Source organism: Barbus barbus (genome assembly GCF_936440315.1).
Source record: "Barbus barbus genome assembly, chromosome: 43".
In the NCBI taxonomy this organism is placed as follows: Eukaryota; Metazoa; Chordata; class Actinopteri; order Cypriniformes; family Cyprinidae; genus Barbus; species Barbus barbus.
This window is the reverse complement of record NC_136721.1, coordinates 5,430,893-5,456,756: the sequence shown is the minus strand read 5'-3', so window position 1 is coordinate 5,456,756 and position 25,864 is coordinate 5,430,893. Positions and strand designations below refer to the sequence as shown.

At 37.8% G+C, this 25,864-nt stretch overlaps 1 protein-coding gene across 1 annotated transcript; it reads left to right on the top strand.

Moving 5' to 3' along the window:
* Nucleotides 1-3,316: 3,316 nt before the first annotated feature.
* On the top strand, nt 3,317-25,151 carry LOC306862260 (uncharacterized protein; the record flags this gene model as incomplete). The annotated part of the gene is given in 52 exon segments (XM_079405010.1): nt 3,317-3,392; nt 4,922-5,128; nt 5,503-5,607; nt 5,758-5,784; nt 5,885-5,935; nt 6,589-6,702; nt 6,803-6,865; nt 7,047-7,073; nt 7,167-7,376; nt 7,495-7,521; nt 7,701-7,811; nt 7,973-8,038; nt 8,155-8,445; nt 8,541-8,633; nt 8,737-8,784; nt 9,095-9,145; nt 9,246-9,278; nt 9,369-9,440; nt 9,617-9,658; nt 9,754-10,011; nt 10,111-10,211; nt 10,390-10,653; nt 11,403-11,657; nt 11,958-12,128; nt 13,295-13,334; nt 13,570-13,599; nt 13,693-13,963; nt 13,965-14,041; nt 14,123-14,344; nt 14,457-14,489; nt 14,764-14,841; nt 15,213-15,245; nt 15,330-15,419; nt 15,669-15,746; nt 15,844-15,891; nt 16,009-16,032; nt 16,190-16,216; nt 16,301-16,384; nt 19,231-19,281; nt 19,391-19,729; nt 19,831-19,944; nt 20,031-20,081; nt 20,187-20,234; nt 20,344-20,505; nt 20,880-20,918; nt 21,032-21,421; nt 21,672-21,734; nt 22,711-22,812; nt 22,989-23,030; nt 23,111-23,167; nt 23,307-23,363; nt 23,977-25,151. Coding segments are annotated over 52 exon segments (5,451 nt in total). The 3' UTR covers nt 24,015-25,151.
* Between the last annotated feature and the right edge of the window lie 713 nt (nt 25,152-25,864).

Here is a 25,864-nt window from a genome sequence, read left to right as displayed (position 1 = left end):
AGGTAAACGCAAGGTAGACGTTAGGTAAACTGAAAACAGGCACTTTTCAGTCAACAGCTGTATTCATAAGTGCGATATGCCTTTCTGCGCTGGCACTGGAAACACTGCTGCGGTACTGTGTGCATAACTGTTTTATGCAGACAAGAGGGTGGTAGAATTTACAATGCATAGTCATAAGCAGCTGTTAGAAGTCAAAGAAACTGCAGGCGGTGTGGTATTGGAGATTTGTATTACTTGATAGAGTTTGTAGGTCAGAGATCCACTGCAAAACAAATCACATGCCAAGTCTGCATGTGTTTTTATTAAATCAAGCCTTATCAATGGACACTGTGCTCTCAAGCTTTCCTTCAAATTGCTTTATCAGCTTGAGACATCTTTTTATTTTTCTCTCGTTCTTTTTATTCCATGCATGTTTGACCACATAACTATCCATGTAAAACCATTTCAACCATGTTTTGTGACAGGCTGTAAAACACTTTCTGTCCAATTACGGACAGCGAAATCGTCCTATTCCATTATATATCCACCACCTCTCTCTCTCTCCCACACTTTTGACATTTGGCTGAATCAGCTGTCAACCCCCGAATCAGAGTGTAACTGGGTCAGCAGATAGCAGGCTTATCGCTTTTCACCCATGATTCAGGTTGTTTTAAAAGTGTCTGCATAGGGATGTCATGTTCACATTGTGTTAATATAGGAAAACTTTCATAAAAGACAGAGGGGATTGCCTCTCATGAGCATCATGTAGTCCTGTTTTGTATTGCTTACTTTGCGCAACCATCACTATTAGTAATCGAAGAAATTCAATACTCTCATAATTAAACTATTTGTGCTATGGACATGAGTAATAGCACAACATTGTGAAGCTTTTTGATTAAATGTGTGCTGTTACTTTTTAAGCAATAAGACTTACAATAATTTGTTCCAGGTGGACCATAAAACAAAAACAAACAAAAAAAGACCTATATTAGGGTAGAGAATGGGGGATTACAATATCATAGAAACCTAAGCAGTGTGAATTTCAACAAGAAAATGTGCACTTCAAATATCCAGATGATGTGAAAAAAAAATGTGTGTAATGTTGGACACCACATGTTCTCAACAGTCGCAAAATCCATATTGATGATGCGGGACGACAAAATAAGCGTATAAAATTCATACAATAGTCGTAGAGAGCACAGTATAAGTGCACAGTATGTCATGATTTAGGACTAAACCGGTAGTAACCTTAGTAACCACTAGAGCACCTATAAGCTCAAAGAACAGCCTAGAAACTCCATCACCCGGGAACCAAATAGCAACTCCATCTCCGAATGCCCTATAACAACACCCTAGCAACAACCCAGAACACTAGCGCTCACACAGCACCATGTATCTGAATGCCCTAAAAACTGAATAGCAACACCCAAGCAACCACCCAGAATACCCTAGCAAGCATCTGGCAAAGCTTAAGCAAGTTTTCAGAACAACCTAGTAACTGAATCGCAATACCATATAAACCACATACCAACCCCTTTTCAGAATGCCTAACTTCAAAAAATCACAGCAACATAAGAAAAAATAAGCTTTGCAAGGAAAACACCACTTACATTTTCAGAAAGAGTAAAAATCTGGTCCTGCATATAATGATGCAAATTTACAGAGACAGACTCATTATTATATCTTTTTACAACTAGCGGGTGCCTTTAAATGATTAGTTTTCTATGCTTTCTCCACAGGATCATTGCACAGTTATGGACGTGGATGTTGTTTACTTTTGTGGCTTGGAAAGTAAAGACCATCCATTCATTCTTTATTCTTAATTAGTGAGATATGCTTCTTGCCAACACTTCCCCTCTCAACCTCCAAACACACACAAACACAAAAAGGTATACACATGAACATGGTTTTACATTGAAATAAAAAATCGTCTATCAGTAGAGGAATGACCTAATCTTATTCTTCGCCAATAGCCTGAAACACAACTAGTGCTTGAACGCAGACTTTTTGGCAAAACTCCTCCAGACCAAACAAGGAGTGCTAGACAATCTGGGTTTAAAACTCAGCAAGGGGTGGGGAGGGGGATATGGTCCCTTTCCAGAAAACCCCCTTGGTTTCTTTACAAAATTTTGACACAAACTGCCAGAATGTATGTATATGCAAGAATCCAACAATCTAACAGGCAGTTGTGTACAGGCAGTATTACAACAACCCATGAGTGTAAGTGACCATATGGAGTGATACCTTTGGAGAAACTATTTTATAAAACATGGAAAACATTATATCAAATATTACAAATGACTGTCAAGATAGCGGAACATTTTAAGCTAGTGAATGACATTTACAGCAGCTTTAGCGTAATGTGTGACTCATACTCCTATTGTCAGATCTTCTGTACGTCATTCAGCCTAAAAGACTGTTTGAAGTTTCAAGTACATTACAATTTATTGCCTATTAAGGAGAGAAACAACTTAATTATGAAAAGGCCATTTATGTATTGGTCCCTATTGTAAGCCTCCATTCTCAGAGGTCACATTGGACCGTTAAGGATGCACCATTATTTCAAAAGTCTTCATGATTTAGCTGTCAACATCCCAGTTGGATCTAAAGGCTTTGGTGCTACAGGGGTTATTAAAATCTGTGTTGTCAACCTTTAATAATGTGTTCCAACACACACCCATTCAGTGTTTTTCCATCACATACATGATTTCATGTGTTCCTCTGGGACTCATAAGTTAATAACAATAGAGTGATGCCTGGAGCCTGGCCAAACGACTTTAAACCTCAGAGGTGAGCAATCTTCCTTCTTGAATGATTGAATGATGGGTCAAGTCCTTAAATGTTACTTACACCCCCGTAGCTGGAAACAATATATCATGTAATAACTTTATCTGGAGTGATTTCTTACTGCTTTTGATTGGGTAAAAAAGAAATACTCTCCATGAGAATATCTGGCAGATGTTTCTCTTGGTGAGGTAGATGTTAAGAGAGCGAGAGAGATTTTCCCTATCCCCCCATCCTCAAATATCTGTATTTATTTTTTGGCCAATGCTTTGACTCATGTTGGCAGAGGTGACCCAAATAAATGCACTAGCACCAGTCATTTAGGGGGGCTAGGGGTGGGGTTAGAAAAAAAAAAAAAACAATGTACAAGACCCAAGTGTGCTAGTTTCCCTAATTGCATAGTGTTCCTCCATCCTTACTTTCTTTTTTCTCTCTCTTTCATACTGACCCCCCCACCCCTTATCCTTCTTGTTCAAGACATGGGTGTGCAGTGATTTGCTTTTGGGGGATAAAACCCACAGTTTGGGAGTGGAGAGGGATATTACAGAGCAGGATGGCCTGGAGTAAGGTACCTCTGCTCTTGCATGGATTTCTCCTGCTGGTTCTGTGTAAACCCTCCCTTCAAGGAGGTAAGGTCTCTCCAAACTAATTTGGCTTTTTCTATCTCATTGCATTACAGGTGTATTGCAGTTTTGGCAATAGCATCACACTCTTTTAAATTTAGTTGCACACTGCTGACAGTGGATGCACTTAGGTTGTACTTTGTTGTCTATGTTCTAAATGTTCGTTTCAGGTAAAGGATGGATTATAAAAAGTAAGCAAGTTGAATTAAAAGTGCTGTACTGAGTGTATTGCTATAGTGAATTGTTGCAGGATGATTTACTGTGTCAATTAAATTTGACTCAGGTCTTGTTCCTGCATGATCTTTAAATCTTAATGCTTAAAAATGTATGATGGTGAGGAAACATTGCCAACTTGTAGTTTAGTAAAGTTACAAGCTGTCCATTTAAAATGAGCTGAGATAGCATTTTATATTACTTAGATTTTCTTTCTTTTTTTATCATTGGATAAAACTAAATATCAGTGAAGTATGTAACATATGCACTTGCAAGTTTTCAATATAATTTTAAGTTTAATTTGATACAATCACAAATAGTACTCCATAAATCCAGATGGATTTTGATTAAAATAAATTATTTTTTTAAAGGATTTGTAGTCACTGTTTATGTTTATGGAAATGGTTTCCACTTGCCATCTTTTATTTATGTAGAAGGAATGATCTGAGTAATTCTAATCCAGATCATTACATCATATATACTAACAACCTACAAGCATTTCCCAGTGGGTTTGTAGAACAGAGGACTTCAGCTTTTTAGTTCTAAGCAATTGGAGGAGGTCATGCATAGGATGTTGTTCATAGGGATGTTTATTCCCCTATGCCTCCAAACCTTAAACAGCAAGGCAGGAGGACAGAGAAACTCATGTGGTAATGCATTCGGTGCTGTTTGAGGCTACACATGAAAGACTAGATGCAAGATTAGTTAGAACCCCTTGGGTATATGACATCTTCACTGAGTAAAGGACAAGAATTGTCCTAATAAACTGGTAATGTGTTGCAAGAGTTAGATCCTAATATGCATCGTTGTCAAATAAAAAAGTATGGGTTTGCAGTGCAAACAGTGATGTTCATAGAAATTAGGTAATATCTACTCTCTATTCAATGTAATAATGTTTTAGAAAATATTATTTTTATTCTCCTCTTATCATTTTCAGGTTTCTTAAATATATACACAAGGCTGTGTCCTTATAAAAGTCCATAAATTTGTCAAGTTTTTTTTCGCCAGGAATATTTTTTAATTATATGATGTCATTACGTTGCTGCCTTTCCGCAAGACAATCTCTGCATTGGTGATTGTGGTTTAGAGTAGCCCCTTTTAAAACAACCCATGAATGCACAATTATCTCTGATATCTCAATCCAGCCATACTAATCATCAACAAAAGATGCATTCGAAGAACCAAATTAGCTGGATAATGATTAGCGCAATGATATCATCTTGGATGTGTCATTTGATCTCAGATGGAATAAGCGACGTATGAAGAACAGGCCCCAGGACACATTAATAAAGGAATTTATTAATGTTCACTTTCTTTCTCAGGAATATACATACCAGCTGGTGCAGGGGGAGGAACTGGAGCTGGATTAGGGGGTGGTCTTGGAACTGGAGCTGGACTTGGTACAGGTCCAGGAGGAGGATTTGGTGCTGGAATCGGAAGTGTTGGAGTTGGTCCTGGAGGAGTTGGAACAGGATTAGGTCCAGGTGGTCTTGGAATAGGGCCAGGAACTGGAATCAGACCTGGAACTGGTGAGAATTTTATTCTTAAACATTTCATGTGCAATTAGTGTCCCTAGCTTCCATATCAGTGCTATAATAATCTTTAATAAATAAATATATAAATATAAATAATAATAAATATTCTATTGTGTATTGTGTATTGCATTGTATTATGTATCTAATACAATCATTTTATTTATTTACTTATTTACTTACTTACCAGGAGTTTGAAGAATACCTGGTTTCAAACCAAGAAAGACAGGAGGTGCATGGCTAAATTTCTCCTAATTAGTCATTTTAAGTTTGATTAAATTAATATTTACTTGTCTAACTTGTAATAGGCTTTGGAGGTGGTGGTCCTGGGGGACAAGGTGCTGGACTGGGTGCTGGAGGCCTTGGGGGAGTTGGGCCTGGTGCTGGAGGTCTAGGGGGACTTGGGCCTGGTGGTGCAGGGCTTGGTACAGGAGGACTTGGCACTGGTGGATTAGGCACCGGAGGCCTCGGAACAGGTTGATGAAATTTCCATTACATATTATGGTACTGTAATGTACCATAAACTGTAATTAACATAACTATCATTTTGTAATTAACATATTTAACTATTTAGGGGCATACTACTGAGGCACAAAAATGATTTCATGAATTTGATTTTTCCACAGGGTCATTTGTCAAGCCACCTAAAACAGGTGCGATGTAACGCATGCTAAAAGTTGGTATTCATTTTAATAATAAAGATTGGCAGAGACATTGCTTTTATCAGATGAGAAATTCATTGTGTCAACACAGGAGGATATGGAGGTTTTGGACCAGGAATTGGATCAGGTGGTACAGGTGTTGGTCCTGGATCACTTGCACCTGGAGGAGTTGGTTCTTTTGGCATTGGCCCAGGAGGCATTGGCCCAGGAGGCATTGGACCAGGAGGAATAGGACCTGGTGGCATAGGACCTGGTGGCATTGGACCTGGTGGCATAGGACCTGGTGGCATTGGACCTGGTGGCATTGGACCTAGTGGCACTGGTACCATAGGAACTGGACCAGGAAGTGTTGGAACTGGAGGCATTGGAGCAGGTAATATTTCTCAGAATGTAATTGTACTAATAAACAATCAAACTTAACTGAACTGTTTCCTATAAGGTTCTACTAGACTCTGCTAGGGATTGTAGAATAACTCAGTAAAGCTGAGCCAAATAAACACTGCAAATTCATATTTGTTGGTAAGGTGGTATAGATATTTAAATGGTTAGACTGAGATTGATCTCAAGCACTTTTTATTTCACCTTACTTTATACTGTCTGTAGGTGCTGGTAGCAAACCCCCTAAACTAGGTGAGTGGGAGAAAACTGCAGTCAATAAAGTGTTCACATACATTTGCAATTCCAACTACATGCATTAAATTAGGCAAATAATGTATTGGTTTGATTAAGACTTGCATGAGTCTTGCTTCATACAAACAGGTTATGGGCGTATTCCAGGCACTCTTGGAACTGGAGGTCTTGGTGGCCTTGGACTTAGGCCAGGGGGTGCTGGCCTTGGAGGTGTAGTACCAGGTGGCTTTGGTGTTGGTCCTGGCGCTAGTGGCATTGGCACAGGAATACCTGGACAAGGTAGAGAAACTGGTAGAGAAACTCCATTGTTTGAAAGTTAAGCAATCTTTTATGGTGATGTTTCTCACAACAGAGAATTCTATCTTTTTTTTTTTGTCAGGTGCGGGCACTGGTGTGGGAGGGTTTGGCCCTGGTGGAGTTGGTCCAGTAGGTGCTGGAAGAGGTTAGAAAATTAAAACAAATGCTAGTAACTATATATCGATATTTAAAAGCTAAACCTGTTAACCTATTTAAAAGCTAAACCTGTTAATCTATATTTAAAAGCTAAACCAGTTAACCTATTTTAATTCTAAATATTTTAAGTTTTGCTTAGTACCATTATTTTTTCCCTTTCCTGCTTATAGGTGTGGTTGGAAAACCACCCAAAACAGGTAGGCAATCTGTAAGATGCAGTGTTTCATCTTCACTAAGGAATTTAAAGGTAGCTTCATTCTAAATATTTAAATATATATACATTATTTTAGGTTATGGAGGTCTTGGTGGTTATGGCCCAGGAGGTGTTGGACCAGGTGGCATTGTCCCTGGTGGTGTTGGACCAGGTGGAATTGCCCCTGGTGGTGTTGGACCAGGTGGTATTGTCCCTGGTGGCGTTGGACCAGGTGGCATTGTCCCAGGTAGCACTGGGCAAGGTGGCATTGTCCCTGGTGGTGTTGGGCCAGGTGTCTTGAGTCCTGGTAAGCCATCTTTTTAATGAACAGTAGACACAACAGGAGTTTTTTATTACTGCCTTTGTGATTCTGTTCATAGCACTATTTGATAGAAAATAAACAAAACAATTTTGCCTTATCACAGGAGCAGGCAGAAAACCTGGGAAACCAGGTATGATTTGAATTTAAAAGTGTTCTGCAACTACAATAAAAAAGTGCATGCATAATTAAAATCCATTGTTTTTGTTGTGAACATCACTATTTCTTATTAATTTGTATAGCTATTGCAGTCAGAAAACAGTATATTGTCAAGAGTTCAAAATGCATTTACATCAGATGGTGTAAATTTAGGTTATGGTGGGCTTGGGGGTTTTGGTGGCGGACCATTTGGAACAGGAAGTCTTGGAGCAGGTGCTATTCCACTTACACCTGGAGGTGCTGGAACAGGCTATCCATCAGGTGGTAAGAATATACTTCCTTTCCTTATGTGCTGTAGCCATGACATAACATAATAAACATTAAAAAGGAATACATTTAAAGATGACTAGTTAAAAGTTAATTTTGAGGAGGTTAAATAATAAAGGAATATTATCTGCTGCTTTAAAAATGTGATTTGTTTTTAGGTAGCTATAGTGGATATGGTACTTATCCTGGAGCTGGAACAACTGGTCAGAAACCACCAAAACCAGGTAAAGATAGATCTATGGACTTGAGTATTGGCTTAAATGAAGATGAGAAACTTGATTACACTTTTCCAAAAAACATATTTAAACTGTATCAACACATGCTGGATTTGATGAAATAGGAATTGGACATGGAGGTGTAGGAATTGGTCCAGGCGGCACAGGATCTAGACCTGGGGGTGCAGGAGTTCTGCCTGGAGGTGTAGGAATTGGACCAGGCGGTGCAGGACTTGGACCAGGAGGCACAGGAATTGGTCCAGGTAGCATAGGATTTGGACCAGGTGGTGCAGGAATTGGTCCAGGTGGCACAGGAATTGGACCAGGTGGAGCTGGCGTTGGGCCTGGAGGTGTAGGAATTGGACCTGGTGGCACTGGAACTGGAATTGGAGGAGCAGGAGTTGCACATGGTGGAGGTAGATTTTGAGGGGCATAACTGTTAAGCTACTGCTGTTTGCAGTTGCTTGCAACTTTTAACCTTTGCAACTTTTCAATCCATTATGGCTCCTAGCACATTTTCTCCCTCAAACTGGTTTACCGGGAACTGGAACTGGGACAGGTGCGGGGGGAAAGGTCGGAAAGATTGGGAAGGCACCAGTGCCAGGTAACTGTGTCTATTAATGGAGCTCCCCTTTTGTTGGAATATTTTTTATCAAATATTTGACACAGAAGAATTGTTTTATTTTTTCCTTCTCCAAACAAACAAGGTATTGGCATTCCTGGGCTATACCAAGGGGGTATAGTTCCTGGACAAGGTGGGTGACTAAAATATTTGACAGTTATGAGATTTTCCACTGTTTCTAGAATATCCGGTAACACTTTATTTTAAGGTGTCCTTGTTACACATTACATTTACTTGCTATTATAATAACAATTAATTATGCATGATTACATGCAAGTAACCCTAAGCCAAACCCTAATCCTAACCATGTAGTAATTACATGTAGTTAATTAAAATTATTCAGTATTTATATGTATAAATACACTGTAACAAGGACACCTTAAATAAAGTGTAACTGTACATTCATACATATATGCCATTTACATTTTTGTTTTTTTATGTAGGTTTTGGCGGTAGAGGCATTCTGCCAGGTGTAGCCACAGGAACTCAAACTGGTAAGATTTATGTGGTTTATAATTTTATAATTTATAGCTTTATCTTATCCAGCAATTCAAATATTTTCTGGGACTCTCTCTTCTATTTTGTTGTTTATAGGGCAGCTTGGTCAAGGTGCACTTGGAGCTAATGGTAAAATAAATTACTGAAAGTACAGTCCTTTCAATAAAAGGTATGAAAACTACTTCTAACAGAGCTCACTTATCTTTTCTCTTGCAGCAGGCCGTGGAGGATTTGGTCAACAAATACCAGGCGTGTTCCGTGGATATCCTCTTATATCACCAAAGTCTGGAGGTAGCATGCATTAAAAATGTATCTCTTTATCCATTGTAGTTATTTACATTTGAGATCAACCAACACAAATTATGCTTGTCAGCCAATTACATTAGCTTTTCTTTATTTAAAATCAACTTATTTGCCATATGATTACAGAGTTATTTATGAAAATTTACTTTCTTACTCCTTTTAAGGTACAAGCGCTGCAAAGTCTCAGGCTAAAGCTGCGAAGTATGGTAAGTCATGCAGGAAAAAATTAAGACTTTCTTAGGAACAAGAATTTCAATATATGTCTAAACGACATGCTTGATATTGCTGACTCTCCTTGCAGGGGCTGGTGGTGTCCCAGGTCTGGGTGGTGGGCTTGGTGTAGGAGGTATACCTGGTGCAGGTGGTGTTCCAGGCATAGGTGGGGTACCTGGTGCAGGTGGTGTTCCAGGCATAGGTGGCATACCTGGTGCAGGCATTTTGCCAGGAATAGGCGGTGTTCCAGGTGCAGCTGGTGTTCCAGGTGTTGGAGTCATTCCTGGAACTAGCGGTGGAACTCCTGGTGTCCTATATCCGGGAGCTGGTGGTTCCTATCCTGGGGGTAAATTTATGATTTATTACAAATAGAGATTATCTAAGGATTATCTAAAACACTAAATTTGTTTAAGTTTTATAATATCCACGGATTGTCTTTCATTAGGAACTGGGGGAAAAGCTCGAAAGTATGGTAAGAAAACTTCTAGATTCATGTTATATATAATCATCTGGATGACAACCGTCTCTTTCATGGAAAAAATTACAGTAGATATCAGGGGTGGAATCCAGATGTTAAATATAAGTAGAAAAAGCCAAATTAAACATGAAAAATCTTTCTTTTTTTCTGGATTGACGATCATGCAACATGCATAAAAACAACATGCAAGTTTCATCTTAATTTTTATGCAATTTTGGGTTGTTTATTTTCTAGCTTCCGGGATAGGAACTGGTGGACTTCCTGGTTTTGGTTTGGGAGTGGGTGGCCTTGGAGCTGGAGGACTTCCTGGTTCTGGTTTGGGAGTGGGTGGCCTTGGAGCTGGAGGACTTCCTGGTTCTGGTTTGGGAGTGGGTGGCCTTGGAGCTGGAGGACTTCCTGGTTCTGGTTTGGGAGTGGGTGGCCTTGGAGCTGGAGGACTTCCTGGTTCTGGTTTGGGAGTGGGTGGTCTTGGCACTGGTGGTATCCCTGCACCTGGATTTGGTCCTGAAGGTATGTTGAAAATTACCTTGTTTTGTTTTTCAAAGTTATTATCATTAACAGGACAATGATATCTACTATTCTGCCATATTTTAGGATATGCTGCAGCCAAAGCAAGAAAATATGGTACGACTTTACATTTTGCATTTTACAATGAAATACTGTAGATCTTGTTATTGGCAAATCAACATTAATATTATTGAAATAGTCTTCACTGTATCCATAAATATACAATTTTGCTCTAGTACAGGGATAGCCAACCCTGCTCCTGGAGATTTACAGTACCTTAGCTCCAACCCTAATCTAACACACCTAAACCAACATGCTGAGAATTACTTAAAAATTGCTGGAAGGTGTGTCTGAAAAGGGTTTTTATTTATATTTCCGTCCTAAAAATAAGAAAAAGAGTTTCATCAAAATTCCAGACTTAATTTTTGGCTCTATTGTTTGGCTCTTTTTATTGTTAAAAAGGAAAATTATTTTAGCATGCCTCTTAATGATTTAGTATATATTGTATACCCAACATCAGAGCTCCTCAACTAGTGTCCCACAGGCCAAATCCAATCCTAATAATAATATAATAAATATAAGATAATATAATACAATATACAAATATATTACTGTGCTTAGATTTGATAATTTTTTTCATATATAATTTGTGAAATTCTACCACAGTCACAGAAACCTAAAGAATTGTAAGACATTGATATTCTCTGATAAATCCTTTGTAGCTCATCTTGGACGTCCTGGTGGGACTTTAGGTACTGGAGGATTGCCAGTTGGAGCAGCTGGTGTGTCTGGTGTTGGACTTGGTGGACTACCTGGTGGAGGTTTTGGGATTGGTGGACAACCTGGAGGTGGAGTTGGAGGGCTACCTGGAGGTGGACTTGGTGGATTACCTGGTGGAGGTTTTGGGATTGGTGGACAACCTGGAGGTGGAGTTGGTGGATTACCTGGTGGTGGAGCTGGTGGTCTTCCTAGCGCTGGTGCTGGCGGACTCCCCGGCTCTGGAACTGGTAACAAATCATACCATCATATTGTACAACATAAAATTTCAATAAAGATTTGAGGTCATATTTTATATTAAATATTCTGATGTTTTGCAGGATATGCAGAGGCAAAAGCTCGTAAATATGGTAAAACATCCATTAATTCAATGCTTAAACATACTACACTGTTAGATGAATTATGTTGGTTTTATTGATAACATTTATTATCCAAACTTTACTTAGCTTACAACCTTATAAATTATTTTATTTTTCTAGGTCTACTTGGTGGAGGTGCTGGTTTAGGCCCAGGCACTGGATTAGCTGCAGGTATTCCAGGTGGATTACCAAACACTGGTGTCAGGCCAGTTGGGGCAGGGATTATACCAGGAACTGGGACTGGACAAGGAGGTGTCCCTGGTGTGGGTTTTGGTCCAAGAGGTGTACCCAGTGGTGGGCTTGGACCTGGTAGTGTTGCTGGAAGTGCATTTGGACCTGGAGGTAAATCAGTATTTCTAAAGTTTTCAAACACTGGGCTATAAAACAGTGACACTGTTGTCTTCTGCTATATAGCTAAATCAAATGTGTTCAAAATATATGAATATTGCAACATTGACACTGTTATTGAACCAAACTGAAAAAAACATTGACCTGACTCGAACTGAATAACGATACCACTGTCTTCAGTATAGATGCTTATAGCTGAAATGAACTTGTTTCATAATGAATGAACTTTACACAGTAACCAACTGACTGGCACTGAATAATAACAATAAAAATTTTGAATAATTGTCCTGCTACAGCTGCTTTACAGCAGAATTTGGATTTGCCTAATTTTGAAGTTTGCATCATTGATTCTGCTACTTTCCTGTTTAATATTGTAAAGCTGCTTTGAAACAATTATATAAAGCGCTATAAAAATTAAGGTAACTTGACTTGTGCCCTATTTTTTACAGACTTTTCTTAGAGTGTAGTTTACTCTCATGTATTGTTGTAGTATATTTTTAAAGAAGAGAAGGAGAAAGGGAAGCAGGGTTGCTAACCACCAGACTTGACTACAAGGTACACTTGATAGCCCATACGCAGTATTTGCCCTCAACAATGTTATACATAATATTCTTCATATTCTTAAGTGCAAGCCACCACAGAGATAGTCTTTGCCATGACTGTTCACTGTAGAGATATGTGAATGGATGTGGCACAACTCTTATTTTATATAGCTAAGATCTTCTCTATGCAACCGCATATTGAGTTTAAACAGTTTAGAAATATTGTACAAGATACGTAATTTGTTTTGCACAAACTCAGGGACAGACAGGCAAAAAGCATCACTAATAACTCACCAACCATAGTAATGCAATTTCATAAGAAAATGATAGCTTCGACCTTTTTTGGAGTTTAATTAAACCCTGGCCAATCTGGAAATCTAAGTAGCATGTCTAGCCAAGTATATCCCCAGATGACCTTTCTTTTGGTTGACTAAATTTAGCCATTGCATTCTTGAGCACATTCTAATGTCTCATCAGTGTTATCTAAGTGGATAACTGTATCATTCAAGCACACAGTAATGTAGGTTTAGTGTGGTTAGAGCATAATGTTGATCATCTACTGGATGTTGATTTTAAGCATAAGCAGTATTCCGATACTCTGCTCTTCTTTCTCTGTAGCTCACCATTGTGCAGTTATGCCTCATAACACCTGGCCAAGGTTTTTTGAGGTGACATCTTGAAGTTGTTAGACTAGAGTATTTATCAGCAGGTGAAGAGAGGTAAAGATTGGATCATTGGAGGTTTCCATAGAAGCACAAGCTATAAAGATCTTGCTGTGCTCATGTTTGAACACTTTGTAGAGATATGACGTTGAAAGTTTCATAACAAGAACTGTACATAGCTTTAACCACTACTAAATCATATTTCTCTAATATTGACTTCTTATATTCAAGGATACGCTGGGGCCAAAGCTCGCAAATATGGTATGGCAAAGTTAAATAATCTCCAAATTTTAGTATCCATGTAGAAAAATACAAATTATAACTGACATTTTATTTATGCATTTTGCAAAACAGGATTGCCTGGAGGTTTAGGAGGGTCTCTTGGTAGTGGAACAGTGTCAGGTGTTGGAGCTGCTGGAGGAACACCAGGTGGAGGACTTGGACCTGGGGGGGCACCAATTGGCGGTTATGGACCAGGAGGAGCACCAATCGGTGGTTATGGACCTGGAGGGGCACCCTTAGATGGTTATGGGACAAGAGGAGTACCTGCTGGAGGATATGGGCCTGGCTCTGGAGGTATGCCGACAGACATTATATTACATAAATGCTGTTTAGGCATTCTGTATTTCATATCATATCATATCATATTTATTCTTTGTATCTAATGCAGCATATCCAGGTGGATCAAAGACCCTAAAATATGGTAGGATCTTTTAAATTCATTATGCCATTATGTTTGTTTTTTTTCTACACTTTGGTATTAACACTTTTAATACTTGTGTAGGTCCTGGTGGTAGTGGAGGAGCTCCAGGACTTGGTCTGCAGGGTCAGGTAGGAACCGGTCCAGCAAGCGCATTTGGCACGGGGGCAGGGCCAGTTGGTGGTTATGGTCCAGGGACTGCAGTAGGTCCCGGGTCTGGATTTGCTGGAGCAGGACTTCCTGGTAGTGCTGTTGGAGCAGGAAGCAGAGGAGGGCTTGGGCCTGGGTATGGAACAGGTGCTGGAGGTAATTTAAACCTGTCAGAGTAAGTCATTTACACAGGAATTAGAAAATCTGTATTATTAAAAATGTACCTGATCAACTTATCTTTCAATTAATTACATGTAATGTCTTATAGGATATGGACCTGGATCAAAAGCAGCTAAATATGGCAAGTTGAAACACACTACATTCACTTATGTGTATATTGAAAGTGGCACTTGATCACTGATGAATATACAGTGCATTCAAATTCTCAAAAATGTTACCAAATATTTTATGAATATAATGATGAAACATAATTTAATATTAATTTATGTATTTTTTCAAACACATATTTATGTTTAATGCACATTACAAATATTTATTAAGGGTAAACATAAAATGCTTGCCTTGAAATAATACAACAACATTAACAGAGTCTAAACCCATGCATATCTTGACAGGTTTACCTGGAACTGGAGGTGTCTTGGGAGCAGGAGGTGTACCAGGAGCTGGAACAGGACTGGGAGGAGGTCCTGGCGGTATGTGAAGCAATTTGACATGCAACTGTTTTTTTGTTTTGTTTTGTTTCTTTGTTGTTGTTGTTATTTTTTGGTTAAAGGGACACGCCATGAAAAAAAATCTGTACTTATATTTACTTGTTCCAAAACTACATGACTTTCTTTCTTCAGTGGAACATAAATCAATTTGAGAAATGTCTGTGAAATAAAATTCAAACGAATAAATAAATTAATTTTTTTCAGTTCTGCCTGGAGGGCTTGGGACTGGTGTTGGATATGGAGGTAAAGTTTTAAAAACTTTCATTAGATGTGACATAATAATTTCTAAAACTGAAATATGTAATCTAAGCATTGGTGGGTGAACCTGCTGTTTTGCACATTTCATTTTAAAGGGTATGGAGGAGCACAAAAACCACCTAAATATGGTAAACCACTTCTGGTATTTAATGTTTACAATTAAAATATCACATGTATACAGACTAAGATTTGACCCCATGCATTCCATCTAGGACAACCAGCTGGTGGGGCTGGAAGTGTGTTGGGTGGGTCGGTACCAGCAACTGGTGGAACCGGGGCCACGGGAACTGGAATTGGAACTGGTGATGATAACTGCTAAAAGAGGACTAAATAACAGTTAATAGATACAGATAGGAATTTGTTTACATGCTCAGCGTTACATCACAGGTGGTGTAGGTGGGGCTGGAGGCACACCAGTTTCAGGAATCAAGCCAGACAAATATGGTGAGTTGGCAATCTATGGTTATACTGTATCATCTAACCATCCATATCGCCAGTAAAATATTGCTATTCCAATTTTCAATTTAAATCCGGGGTACCAGGCATCATAGGAGGAACAGCAATTCCAGGAAGTACAGCTGCTACCGGCACAGATCGTGGAGCAGGACCTAAACCTGGAGTTGATGGAGGTAATGCAGTTCATTTGGAATGTACATTAAGATACACATAGGTAACGTCCATAATAGGAGACCATAATAACAATCAGTCTTACCTGTTCCATGTTAGTGATTGGTATTCCTGATGGTGCAACCCGTGGTGCTGGAGAAGGTCAAGGTAATTACCTTTTTTATTTTACTGTATTATAGATATTTATTGTATCTATTATTTGTTCTTTAGCTGTTAATTTGTTTGTTCCTGCATTGTAATTTTAACTTTTTGTTGAACACACAGGGGGAACAAAAGCTCCCAAGACTGGTAAGAAAAGTTAATTTTTTTCATTTCTTTTTTTCTTTTTTTAAATCCCATCTGATCCCATCAACTAGGATAAAACAATTGTCATTTTGACAATGTAAGAAAAATGAACAGGCGTGTTCACCTTTTAGCCACCAGTTTTATTTTGTGATTATTTCAGAATCTGGCGGACCAATTGAGGGATCAGGTGGGTCTATTTGAGGTGGTATTTTAAGTTGGATTAACAACTTTTTAAAAGGATAGAAACTGAGCAGCATGTAATCTTTTTCAGGTGTTACTGGTGGGTCCATTGATGCTGATGGACTTGATGGGGTTGCTGGGACAGGAATACCCATTTTAGCTGGAGAAAAACCAGGTAGACTTCCCTCCTTTTCAGGGAGCTTGTTGACATCATCCTTTTGCAGTTTGTCATCTATTTTTCGTGGATATGTTTTTTTCTTTTTGTAGCTCACATTTAATTTACATAGAATAAAAACCATACATTGCATCTTCTGTGATATAGTCAAAAACCCAGACAAGCCTACAGACATAAAAATTCACCAGATTATGTTTGGTCAGACAATCTCTGGCCAACTGCACTATTCATAGAGTGCTTAAGTATACTATTTTGGGTTATTGAGCTTTGCTTCAAGTTTGAAGCATGGCTTAAATTGCACCATAATATTATGTTTTTATTATCTTTAACATTGATTAGATAGGGGGAAAGAGGAGGTACTTGATGGATTTTAAGGTGCCTGGTCCTGCCACTCATACCTTCTTTTCCACCTTTCACTTTTATGATACTTGTATGTTTCGCCAGAATATTCTTTAAAAATTTCCTTTTTGTCCACTGTAGGAAGGTTATACAGATTTTGGAGTAAATTGTGTCAGATCTTTTACTATTACTATTAGTAGTAGTGGTAGTAGTATTAGCAAAAACTATTCGTAAAAGAAGCTATTCATATTTATAGTTGAATTAATATTATTGCCATCAGTGTACTATGTGTAAAGTGCTGCTCACTAATATTGGCACCCTTGGTAAATATGAGCAAAGGCAGCTGTGAAAATAAATCTGCATCATTTATCTTTTTGATGTTTAGTTTAAAAAATCCACCAAATTCTAAACTTTCATTGAAGTAAAACAATTGAAAGTGGGGGGAAACTCACCTTATGAAATAAATGTTTTTCTCCAATGCACGTTGGCTACCATTATTGGCACCCCTAGAAATTCTTCTGAGTAAAATATCTCTGAAGTATATTTCTATTCATATTTACACTTTTTTAGCACACCAGAGTGATTATGAACATGAAATTGTCCAGTCACGACTTCCTGTTCCATAGGATTATAAATATGAGGGACACAAAGGCCAAATTCCCTTAATCCTCTATCACAAGGAGTAAAACCAAAGAATATAGTTCTGATGTACAGAACAATGCTTCACAAAATAGAAAGTGGCTCTAAGAAAATAGCTAAAGCATTGAAAATCCCCATTTCCATCATCAGGGTAATAATTAAGAAGTTCCAATCAACTAAAGATGTTACAAATCTGCCTGGAAGAGGATGTGTAACTTCTATATATCATCCTAATGCACTGTGAGGAGGAGAGTTTGAGTGGCCAGAGACTCTCCAAGGATCACAGCTGAAGAATTGCAGAGATTAGTTGAATCTTGGCGTCAGAAAGCCTAAAAAAATATATCAAACAGTCCCACATCACCACATGTTCAAACGGGTTTCAAGAAAAATACTCCTGGCTCATACAAAAACAATCTCTGGCATATTCTGTTATCAGACATGACTGGAACTTCAAATGGCACTGGCTTCTATGGTCAGATGAAACATAAAACAAACTTTTAAATATACTGCTGGATCTTTAATGTTGTGGGCCTGTTTTTCTGCCGGAGGTCAGATACATGGCATCATGGATTCTATCAAATACCAACAAATAAAAAGTCTAAACATGACTGCCTCTGTAAGCAATCATATAATGGACCGTGTTTGGATCTTCCATCAAGACAATGATCCAAAACAAACATCAAATCTACACAAAAATGTATCACTGAGCACAAAATGAAGCTTTTGCCATATCCATCCAAGTCCTCTGACCTGAACCCTGTAGAAAATGAGTGGGGTGAACTGAAGAGTAGAAGAACCAGCATGGAGCTGTGAATCTGAAGGATCTGGAGATATTCTGTATGAAGGCATTGTCTCTGATCTCTTATCAGGTGTTCTCCAAACTCGTTGAATGAAAGACCAAAAGGATAAACAACGCAGATTTATTTATCACAGCCACCTTTGCTCATATTTACCAAGGGTGCCAATATTAGTGAGTGGCACTGCAACAGCTGGTTATTCATGAAGACCATAATACAGCCTAGCAAAACCACATAACACAAAAAATGTAAATAAATACATATCAAAATACATTGCATGTTCAGAATGATTTGTAATTGCTTATTAAGTGTTGAAAATGGGATTCATCAACACAAAATTACTACATGAATGACCTTTTTTAATGTTTTAAGTGTCTCTGGAACTGCACCAGATTTAGCTTTTATTTGTACTATACTGTAAATGAACAGTTTATTAAGTCTGACCTTTTCTTTTTACCTTATTGACGCTCTCCCTTTTTATGTGGAACGGGTGCCACGACCCGAGAGTAAGATCTGTCTTCGTAATCTGAAAATAGATACTGACCTCACATAAAATAACTGAATTCAAGATTATTTTCCCTGTTTCTTATTTTAGTTGTCAGTGGTGTTAGGAGTTTTTCTGCCGATTTACACGAAATGATCCACACCATGTTCAAAACTTGCTAATGTTACGGCTCTCTCTAGTGGTGGAAGAGTCTCTTGCATGTGGTCGTAGCAGCTTTTAAAACTAATTCTTTTGAAATTTATTCAGCTTGTGAATACTTTTTTTAATGCAAATATATTTTACATCAACAAATTCACAACAAAATCTGTATAAGGCAACTTTTATAACTTTTTTCCAGAGTCTCAAGGTTAGTCAGTCATATAGCTACAGTCATATGAATGCTCAAGAATGAGCATTTTTATTGGTTCCCTTGAAAAGTTCCTATTTTAAGCTTTTAGAATGGTGATTTTTCACTGATTTTCAGTTTATATGAAAATAATGTTCGTGGTTACATTGCTTGAAGAGGCTTTATTGCTTTTATGTCCCTGTATGACTGAATCACTTAAAATAATGTTGTTATTCCTTAGGAGTTGACGATAGTGGAACACTACTAGGAGCCAAACCACTAAAGCCCCCAGGTACTTCATGCCATTCACTGTACTCTTACTGTCTCGAAACATTTGGGCAAGCAAAGCAGGTGCTTGTTTCATTTGCAAAAATATTTATTTTTTATTTTTCTTACTGTAGGCATTGGAGGTGGAGCCATTGCTGGACGTGGAGATACCCCAAGCACTATTGAAGGAGGACCAGGAAGTGTAGGCGGTGGTCCAGGTGGGGTTGGTGGAGGACCGGGAGGAGTTGGTGGAGTTCCAGGAGGAGTTGGTGGAGTTCCAGGAGGAGTTGGTGGAGTTCCAGGGGGAGTTGGTGGAGTTCCAGGAGGAGTTGGTGGAGTTCCAGGAGGAGTTGGTGGAGTTCCAGGAGGAGTTGGTGGAGTTCCCGGTAGATTTGGTGGCGTTCCAGGAGGAGTTGGTGGAGTTCCCGGTGGAGTTCCAGGAGGAATTGGAGGAGGAGTTAAACCCCCTAAAGGTGATTTAACATGAAAATCTCGATCTGTAACATGTCTATTAGCTGTGTTTTTCTGTGTTTGCAAAACGAGGACGATAACACAACCAATGTGTTTCTTCTAGTTTACAGCGGTACAGGTGGAACTGGAGCTCTTGGAGTTGGAGGTGTAGGTGGAACAGGTCCAGCTGGAACAGGAGCTGGACTTCTGCCTGGAGGAGGTGGTTTACTACCAGGAGGTGGAGATTAATAAAGTGTACTTAACATTTACATAAGAATGTAATTAGCTTGTGCATTAACTTGTGGTTTTGTAAATCTATTGTAGGTTATGGAGGAGCTGGAGGTTTAGGAGCCGGTGGGATCCAACCAGGGACTGGTAAATATTTTTCAGATTAAAATAAAACACCACATTCCTGATATTTTATGTACCAGTTATGACAGTTATTGTTTTGCTGAGAATTGTACGTTTCATTTTTTGCAGGCCTCAGGTTCCCCAGTGGGGCTGCAGTGGGCAACAAACAAGGAAAAGGTACCAGAAAACATTTTTGCTAATCCACAATCTTTATGATGTAGTTTGGTTATATTTTACACTGAACTGGAAAGACTGTTAGATATCTAATATATCACTTTTATGAAAGTTTATGGGACAGCAGGCACACTTGGTGCGTTTGGAGGCCCAGGCGGATATGGAACAGGACCCGGTGGCTATGGAGGTGGTCTAGGTGTTTATGGTGGTGGCCCGGGTGGCTATGGTGGTGGCCCAGGCAGTGCTGGAGGACTTGGAGGGCCTGGAGTTGGTGGTAAGTTTCTGAAGTGTTATTTGGGTTTACACATCTCATATTCCTGCCACAATTAAAAAAAAAACTTAATTAGGGTAACCTGGAACATTGGGTAATGTTGGACACCCAAGCAGCTGATGTGTATATTTCTTGTTAGCAATACCAGAGAGAAATTTCAAAAATCACCCAAATTCTAAGCTGAAGTTTCAGTTTTTGGTAGTGTGACCAAAGAACTACTAGAAAAGGAACAACAGAAATTACATTTTTACTTCTGAAATTTAGACTACTGACACATATATATATATATATATATATATATATATATATATATATATATATATATATATATATATTATATATATAATTTTTTTTATTTTTTTTTATTTTTTTTTTAGGGCTTGGTTATGGTCCTGGCGCAGTAAAACCACCTAAAAGTATGTAAAACCCATCAAATCAGCACTTTAATACTACAAAACCTGTCCTCAGCAGGTTAAACAAATATTATAATCACACATTTTTGTTTCTGTTTTTTCCATTGTGTTATCAGGCTACGGAGGAGCTGGAACATTGGGTGGGGCTGGAAGAGGAGGAATTGGTGTAGGTCCTGGAGGTCTTGGTGGTGGTCTAGGAGTAGGACCAGGAGGGGCTGGAGGTCTTGGTGGTGGTCTAGGAGTAGGACCAGGAGGGGCTGGAGGTCTTGGTGGTGGTCTAGGAGTAGGACCAGGAGGGGCTGGAGGTCTTGGTCGTGGTCTAGGAGTAGGACCAGGAGGGGCTGGAGGTCTTGGTGGTGGTCTAGGAGTAGGACCAGGAGGGGCTGGAGGTCTTGGTGGTGGTCTAGGAGTAGGACCAGGAGGGGCTGGAGGTCTTGGTGGTGGTCTAGGAGTAGGACCAGGAGGTGTCAGTGGAGGTCCTGGAGGAGTTGGAGGACTGGGTGGAGGTATCATGTGCTTTAATATACATTAAACATAAGTTTGACAGTAGTGCAATAAAATTTGATGAAATTTGTTCACATGGTTAGAATAGATTATCTAAAATTAAAATTAGATAATAAGTATATAAATGGCAAGATCTATTGCAAATTTCACAATGCATTAAATACTAAAATATTCATGTGCATCTTAAATTACATTAACTACACATCTGTGCCACAAATAACTGATATTAAAAGTTTTTTGTTTGTTTTTTAGGTTTAGGTGCCAGATATCCAGGTGGTGGCTTGGGAGCTGGAGCTCTGAAACCTGGGAAATCAGGTTCTTGTGTTTTAAAATATCAATATAATTATGACTTACTAATACTATCATTACATTAGCTTGTAATGGTAAACTACTTGTCTGGCTTGGATGATGGTAGAGAGAATTGTTAATTGTATTGAATATGCACTTGCAGTGTTCTTCACATCTTAAAAGAACAGTATATTAAAAAGCTGTTCTTGGAGATATGATATTTATGAAATTAATGACCACTTAGGTGTACTTAAAGATAGCATGCTTTCTTGACATTGTTTCTTAACACACTTTTAAAAAGTGCCCTTTGTAATAGTGTAGATCAAATTACATTTTAAATCATGTTTTATTAATTTTTTTAAATAATCTTTTAATAATCTCAAAGAAGTACAATTATTTTGAGGTGTTAACTGAAGTACTATAGCACACATAAAGTACTTGGTTATTAACTGTAGTGTTATATTGCATTAATTTACAAAGTTAATATATTTTACCTGTACTAAATTGCAACTTCATCATTGCAAAATATTTTTTAAATATGTGACCTACAATTTTCAATAGAAATAATATTCAAGTATAGTGAAGTTTACCATGAATACTTGTCAGTACTTTCCACAATACAGTGAACTTATTTATATAAAGATGTACTCAAGTCCTACTTAAATGGGTCAAAAAAGTACTCTAACGTTGCATTTAATATATATTTAAAATATAATACATTTTAATTGTAAATTTAAATGCATTTAATTGTCTGAAAATATTAGATTCAGTTTGCACTTTACTATATTCTTTTAAAGTGTGTTATTTCCATAATAAGTATTATTTTAAAAGTAAAGTAAAGAGTTTTTCACAAGGGAGTATATGTATTAAATTTGTACAGAATTGCTCAATCAGTTAATACCTCTAGTAGATGCTCGGCAATCAGATATGGCTGTGGCGACATTAAATTGAACCACTACTGACATCTTTGCCTTCATATGTTGACATATTGTTTTTATTGTAGGGTATGGAGGTTTAGGTGCAGCTGGAGGCGTGGGAGGTCTTGGAGGAGCAGGTGGAGGACTAGGAGGTCTAGGAGGAGGTGCTGGAAGCCCAGTTGGAACCGGTAAAGTTTTATTTGTTGCATTGCCATTTAAGATTATTTATAATAAGGCAAATTCACTAAACTTAGTGCATGGTTTTTGTCAAATTCTTCTCATTTGTCTCACCAACTAAATGAGAATACTAGATGTAAACTTTGGACAGATTATATTTACTTGCCTTTGTTTCAATGTCCTGAAGGCTTTGGCACGGGTGCACTGGGTGGTCAAGGCTATCAGCTAGGTGAGCTATTATATTATAATATAGGTTATTAGAGTGATAAATGAAGAGCTGTGAATATATTGCATTATATGTTATTGTAGGTTATGGTGGCACTGGTGCAGGGGGACCTGGAAGTGCTCCACTTACACCTCAGCAATGTAAGACGTGCTGCTATTTCAGCGCACTCGTTGTTAGCTAAAATGCAGCCCATGATTAAATTAGTTTGGTCTAGACCTTTACATTATCCACAGCCAATCACAAGTATTTATTGCATGCGTTTTGTATGATTCTTTATAGCAAAAGCAGCCAAATATGCAGCTCTTCAAGGCTTTCTAGGTGCTGGAGGCTACAGAGGTACGTAAGCAGACATAAATGCCGTTTTTATTTTCTATTGTCCATACAACAGAAACCTGAAATAATGACTTTTAGTTACACAAGTTCATGTTTTAATACACCAATAGAAATCAAACCACAGAACACAAAGAATCAACTTTAAAATCAAAATTGACATCACTTTCTTTCATTATACAAATTCCTGGTCTTATAAATGGCTTTTCAGTGCATGTTATTCCATGTAAATTTAAAAAGGTTCGCACACAAGTTTTATATTGAACATAAAGCTAAAATGCCAAAATACCACAGTAGTTTATTATATATGTATTGTGGTTATTGTAGTGAACTAAATCATACACCATTTTGTCAATTGAAATAAAATGAACTTTAACTGAAATATTATAAAATATGAAAAAACTAAACTAACTAAAAAAAATCTAGGCATATTTAAAAAATAAAAACAATGGCAAATAGAGCTAAAATGAAAATAGAAACTATAGAAATAAAATTAAATCAAAATCCAAGTACAATAGTTTCTTAACGATGATAACACTGTTTGTAGTTTGAATAAACATGACTGTACATAACATACTGTTATCAGTAGTGGTGGTAGTAACAGTGTCTTTTTCTGCAGGATGCCAAGGCAAATACTGCGGAAGGAGGAGGAAGTGAGAAACCAGCTGATAAAAGTGACCTCATAAACAAGTGGTGCTACTGCCTGATCTCAAATGCACTTTTTTACAGTTTAAAAGTGCCTCATGTAATATGTGAGAGATTTGTACTTACACTAAAGAATTTTTCAGCCGTATGATTAGATGCGATGTGAACCTCACAAGGCACTCTTTGCACTGCCTAAACTCCCTTTAATTATGTCACTATACATTTTCTTAGTTTAACATGATTGCTTAATTTTTTTTTCAGCCATTTTACCATTTAATGTTCCATTTTAAAATTCTGCAGTTCCAGCTGTGCATGGTCTTATGGTTTTGCAGCAGTTGCTCACTTACACTTAGTTTGTATTTAGACACATGCAATCTAGGGACGTGTCGCTGCTATTTCAGGATGAACTGTGACAGTAGGAGAAGCAGCATCATTAGGCTTCATGTTCTGGCCACTTATCATAAAGTAAACAAGCCTGTTTTCTTTCTGGCTGTATGCATATGAGTTCATGAACCCATATTTTGTCATTTCCAGCATTTTCAGTCATTCAAAGCGTAGTCACATGAAGGAACGAGATCTAGGCTTACCAATTTTAGTCTTATAAGAACAAAGTGCTTGTCGTAACTGCAGTAGACAGCATCTAAGTACTGAGGATTATGAGCTGTCTTCAATGATACCTCAGGAACGTGAAGCGGTTTCTTTTCTAGTATCCTGACCCTAGTAAAACCTTGTTTTTGTTTGTTTGTTTTAACGTAACTCTTATTAAATTAAAATGTTGGGTTTTTAAGGGTATCTATGCATTTAACCTAACTCGTTTTGGGGTTTTTAAGCATTGTGTGTTGTGAATGTTGTATCTGTGTTTGTATAAGTGCAACTATTCAAATGTGACATGAAAGTATGATAAAGGCAATTCATCTAGTGAATCTTCTCGCATTGTTTACCTTTGTTCTTCACGTTTATGCACTTGTTACTTTGTGAAACTCCAACACATTTTTGTAAGACCTTTGATTTTATTTGGGCCTTTTAGGTATCATACATTATTGAAAATAAATTGTAAAAAGTATTTTGTCTTTATTTTTTTTAAAGGAAAAAAAAAATGCAAATAGTTTATTAATGCAAATAGTACAATGCAAATAAACTAAACTATAACACGTTTGTTTGTTTTGAGTGCAGAAATCGTAGTTGTTTCATGTATGTATGACTGTCAAATATGTATACAATTTTATGTTTATGTTAACATTGTGTAATCCAAATGGAGAGAAATTTGAAAATGTATAATCAATTCATGATTTATTACAATTCAAATACATAAATCTTAAATTTAGGCCTAACTATTTTTTGAGTATATCATCCAAAACAAAATTCAAATTTTACAATATTCTAATATTGTATTTTTATTCATATTATTTATTTACCATATAATGGAGGCAGATTTTAACTGAAAGGTTGAACTATTTATTTATTTTTTTTTCTTTTTAAGTGTCAGGCCGGGGGAAGTTGTCACATTAATTTTTTTTAGATTTTGTTTTACCTTTTACATTTTTCATGTTTAATTACTTGTTTTGGCTTTTATAATTGTTTTACTTTTTTCAGTATAGCCTCCACACCAGGGATAATTCTGATAGCAAACCTTCTTTGCAATATAAAATCGAAATGATTTCTCCAGTTCCACTCTACATTAAAGTTTAAAGACTGGATGTAAGTAATCCACAAACAAATACGTGGTGAGCAGTTCCAAAGAAAGATCCTTTCATAATTGCTCTTGCATGAATGCACTTGGAAGGAATATGGGGAAGTCGTGGCCTAATGGTTAGCGAGTCGGACTCGTAATCCAAAGGCTCGAACTCGGGTTCGAGTCTTGG